Source organism: Aulonocara stuartgranti, assembly GCF_965226115.1.
Source record: "Aulonocara stuartgranti genome assembly, chromosome: 23".
Classification (NCBI taxonomy): Eukaryota; Metazoa; Chordata; class Actinopteri; order Cichliformes; family Cichlidae; genus Aulonocara; species Aulonocara stuartgranti.
Genome location: NC_138958.1, coordinates 36,215,257 through 36,220,376, shown reverse-complemented (window position 1 = coordinate 36,220,376; position 5,120 = coordinate 36,215,257). Strand labels below are relative to the sequence as shown.

The 5,120-nt window shown below is 44.3% G+C and overlaps 1 protein-coding gene across 1 annotated transcript; it reads right to left on the bottom strand.

The window, feature by feature from the left end:
• Nucleotides 1-420: 420 nt before the first annotated feature.
• LOC309701101 (histone H1-like) lies at nt 421-1,281 on the bottom strand. Its single transcript, XM_082525113.1, has one exon. It carries the CDS (start codon nt 1,247-1,249, stop codon nt 863-865), a length of 387 nt encoding a protein of 128 aa, XP_082381239.1. The 5' UTR covers nt 1,250-1,281; the 3' UTR covers nt 421-862.
• Between the last annotated feature and the right edge of the window lie 3,839 nt (nt 1,282-5,120).

Here is a 5,120-nt window from a genome sequence, read left to right as displayed (position 1 = left end):
ATTCACTCGCACATCAAAGCAGGAAACTCAGTGTTTTAGAGTCTCTACTCAACACACAACAAACTCCAACACATCTCATTCACTCGTGCTAGAATTCAGTCACCTTTCATTAATCTAAAACCGATCAACTAATTTGCATATCAGCTATTAACCCACTAAGTTGACAGGACGACAGAAAAGCATGTTCAAAATAGTATCACAAAAGACAATTTCCCTCATACAGTAAATTACTTATGCTGCCTCAATCAAGCAGGAAGCTTCTCCCAATTTACCATTTTAACACTAAATTTATTGTCTGATCACTGGTTGGTCAAACCAGGATCTTTTTTTTTTTCCACAAAAGTTAAATTGTTGTCCTGCAACTTGTAGAGTCAATTTTTTTCCTTTAGGATAAATTCAGTATTTGATAACAAGTGTCTGCTAAATTGACACTATTGTAACACTGATGAAAGATAACAAGCTAATTTTCATTGCATGGGTTTGTGTTATTAGGCAGGTCTAATGCATGTCTGTGGAGCTGCATCTCCAGCAGAGCATGTTCTTAAAGCTGCCTTTCCTACACATTTCTCTGCTATTATTTAATCATTTCTTAACTAATGTGCTATGAGTCTTCATGAGTCATTTTGTGTTTGGAATTGTTAGTAGGGTTAATGCATGTTCTGCTTGTGTGTGTGTGATTTTGTATATGTTTCTATTTTCGCAATGTTTCAGACTCCGTCTCAATTTTCCAACTTAAGCAGTCAGTTTTCTTTTCCCCAGGTTTGCTAACCCAAATTTTGATTTCCCACATTAAATAATTCCTATGTGTTCTCACCTAGTCTTCTCACTCTGTTGTCCTCTCACTCTGTTGTCCTCTCCCTCTTCAACAGTCCCGGCAGTTCTCCTTCAGCTTTGTCCTGTCTAGTAGCTGAAGTGCTGCTGCTGCCTTCTTGGGCGACTTCTTAGCAGCTGCTGCCGATTTCTTGGCTTTGGCCGCGGCGGGCTTCTTGGCTTTGCTCTCAGTAGCCTTGTTCATCTTGAAGGATCCGGAGGTCCTGGTGCCCTTGGTCTGCACCAGAGTGCCCTTCGCCACCAGGCTCTTGATGGCGGTCTTGACACGGGCCTTGTTCTTGTCCACATCGTAGCCTCCGGCAGCCAGAGCCTTCTTGAGGGCGGCCACGGACAGGCCGTTGCGCTCCTTGGAAGCGGCCACGGCTTTCACAATCAGCTCGCCCACGCTGAGGCTGACCTTCTTGGGCTTGGAAGTCATCGTCTTCTTCTTCTTGGCCTGAACCTCGGTGCAGGGCGCAGGGCGTGTTTATGATGGAGCCTTTCCCACCACAGCGCTGGCACGTTGAACGCATCATGAAGGGTCCATTTCTTTCATGTCGCTAGCCAGCATGCTAGCTGCATGTGGCTTGCCCGAGTCACTCAGTCCTTTTTGAGCATTTCAACATGCTGCCACCGCCATCTTGCTCGCCCCTCCGTGGAATTCATCCAATCAGACAGGAAGATGGGTTTGCTTTCTTCTGCTGCTGTTTGTCCACATTGCTGCTGCTTTGCTGGGACTTTTTGTGCTCAGGACTTGCTGCTGTCTCTTTATCATGGAGCTGCATTCCTTATCTTCAGGGAGGAGTGAGCTCGCTTGTGAGGTTGAGAAACACATGGCACTGTAAATAAGTCAGCCAGAAACTTGGCCTGCATGTTTCCAATGATGTTAAACTATAACTTTCTTCCGACCGCTGCATGTGGAAAATTGATTCAGGTCTGCTTTTCACCTGAAAGTGACAAACTAAAACATGTTCATTATTATCATCACTGCTTAATCAACACACATCTCTCTCTCTCTCTCTCTCTGTCTGTGTTTGTGTGAACAATCCTTTCTTAAAAGCAGAAAATGACATTGTAGTTGTTTTTCGGCTGATCAACACAAAACCTTTTTCCTATGATTATTTCTCTTCGTCTACAATGTAATTTGTCTCTTTTTCACTCTTTTTTTTTTCTTCACAATAGCTGGTGGTCTGCAAAATCACCGCTCTCACTCACAATCAGAGGCAATCACTTTTGCACAGTGCACAAAAACACTGTGATGTCAGACACATTCACACTCACTTTTTCATCTGCATAAATAAATCATATGGCTGGAGATATGTGCCATGGTGATCCATAAGCATGATCACCAGTTTATTTAATTATTTTTAATCCAACAAAACAAATAAACAAAAACATGATGCTGATGCTACACACACACACGAGTCAAGGAGCAGAAAAACTGCTCATGGAAACGCTGCACACTCTCTGTTTCCCTCTCTTTGAGTAGTTCTCAGACAGCTCTTGATCTGATAATGTGTAGTTTGCTCATCAGCTCAAAAAACAAAAACAAAACTGCAACGCGACATCACACAGTAGTTGCATGCTCTGCCCACAGTGGCAAAGTCTTACACTTACATATTCAACACAGCTTCTCCATCATGTATTTTTAGATGTTTCATACAGGGTTGAGCATATTAGTTGTTTTCACAGATGTGCTCTATATCTCAACAATGGCTCATAATAAGACGACAGTCTTCCACACAGGTCAAGTGCCTCTATGCACTTCATGAGTTTAAATATTTATCTATATCCCTTCACCTCACATGTCATTGTACTGAATTTAAGCAACCACAAGCTTAATGTAGATTACTTTTAACAACTATCCACCTCAATTAAATCTATGGTCTGGCACACAGGCTGCTGTCGATCAGGGCAAGCTAAAGAATAAACATTGTATCAGCAAGGGGTGGGGGGAAAGCCATTCACCAGAGCATATCTTAAGTGCTGCTGATGTGGGCTGGCCTTCTCCACAGCTCTCCAAGGCTGGTGTGTTTTCTGAAAACTTCTAACATTTGAATCTCTTCCATTTATAAGCCTGCGATTAACCGCACGGCTCAGGTCCGCGTGACCGCGCTCGCGTGAACCCGCGCAGCTGTGGAGCCGTCGCTCTCTCTCTTTTTTACATAAATACTTTGTGCTGCCAGGAGCAAAGTCCAGCACAAACGTCTGTCTCCCTCCGACTCACTCTTGGTTGCTTAGAAACCCATGATAACAACAACAGTCGGTGTCACAGACCACATGTTCTGCTCCGCACACACAACAACAACAACAACGACGACGACAATGACAACAACACAAAATAGGCCTACTGTCCAGCACAATCTGGACCCCGCGGAACTTCTCAACACCCCACTGAGCGGTGGAGAACTCACTACAGTACCCCACACAGCGGTCTGTATTTCGCCCCACTAAGACGGCGAACCAAAAAAAGTTCGAACTGCGCAACTCTGCGACTTAATGCTTCTGTACAAAAAACCCCACTGAGCGGCTTTGTACATCGCCCCACTTAGACGGCGAATTTTAGCCCCACTAAGCGGCCACGGACAACGCCCCACTGAGCGGCGAAGACGTACAGTTATAGAGTTGGACTCTAAACTTACTCGGTGTTGCTTAGCGTGTAATATCAGCCTCGAATCCCGCCAATCGCCATTCATCGAGGAGAAAAGACATACAGCGAATCCACAGGAACTTCCTGGCTGACGTCAGTCTTTCAGCGTGTCCCTCCTCCCCTCGGTGAATGCGATTCCAGGGCTCTGGCATCGAAGGACCAATTAATGTTAGGTTTGTAGCATAAACCTATTCGCTGGAACGTTAAGACAATATAATTACACTGCAAGCAAGACGCAAGTAGGCAAACTTCTTCATGTTACTCGTGCACGGGAGAGAACCGGACAACCGCTTGACTCCAGTTGGTCTCGTCCGTTCTCCCATACACTGTCCTTTTATTGAGGTTACATGAATATGCATAGGTTCATTAACATACGACGTCTACATACAAACAAAGAGTACCTTGCCTGTGGCCTGTGTGTGTGTGTGTGTGTGTGTGTGTGTGTGTGTGTGTGTGTGTGTGTGTGTGTGTGTGGGGACTGCTGATCAAAGGGTCAAACATCCTTGGTCAGGAAGAGGGTAGCCTCCCCCTCACCCTAGATGGTTCATCCTAGATAACACGGTGAGGAAGTCCTGCAGTTCATCTAAACAAAGAGCACCTAGACTAGAACAGACGTAGCTACGTTAATCCTACCATAAAACAATAAGACACGGTATGACCTCTCATGCTCCCAAAGTGCTGTCTAATACACACAAAGTTTGCAGACTATCAAGGATCAAAACCTCTACCAATCTACAACTAATTACAAAACTCTAAGCATATATAAGTAAATATTTCTAAGCATAAATGACAATCAACAATACAAATCTAACAATAGGTTAATTGGTAACTCTAAATTGCCTGTGGTTGTGAATGGTCATCTGTCTCTATGTGTTAGCCCTGCGAGACTGATGACCTGTCCAGGGTGTACCCTGCCTCTTGCCCTAAGGCAGCTGGGATTGGCTCCAGCGACCCTGACAAGAGGAAGAGAATGAATGGATGGACAGTTATATATATAGTAATGAGGACCACTTCATGGTCTATGGATGTTTTTTAGAACTTAATTATTGTTATTTCTCACATCTCACATACTTGTCTTGTCTTTCTGAAAAAAAGCATTGTAAGTATATCCTCACTACCCTCACTTTTGATGTTATGTCCTCAAGTGTCAAAATCTTTTGGACATAGTACAAACCGGCGTCACTTGTACATGTCAGATTGAGTGAGCTCTTCTTACGTGTCCTCGTCCGTCCTTCTACTCACAAACTAGTTCCAAAGTGTCCCCGGGCTTTGAGAGTCTTGACAGAGATTAATCTGTGTTGTGTGTGTGTCTACTGAAGTTAACGCTGTCTGTCTCCAAAAAAACCTCTGGTCCCATGAGTAACCACAATGACACACAAAAGCGTACACTCATCGTCCCACTGCCACACACACGAAGATTCTTAAGGCATGAGTAACTAGGGTAGGAAGCATCAGGGGGACGACCTTGCGTCTGGAACTCAATGCCCCTCTTCACAAAGCATTTGTGTCCAAAAGCCACTCTTGTCCTCCCTTACACCCATAACTCATCTACAGGCTTCTTTAAGAGGACTCAACTGTTATTTCAATCTTGTTGTGTGGCTGGAAAACTAAAGTGTCTGCAGTGAAATGTATATGGTGGCATAGTTTGTCTCCTTCTCTT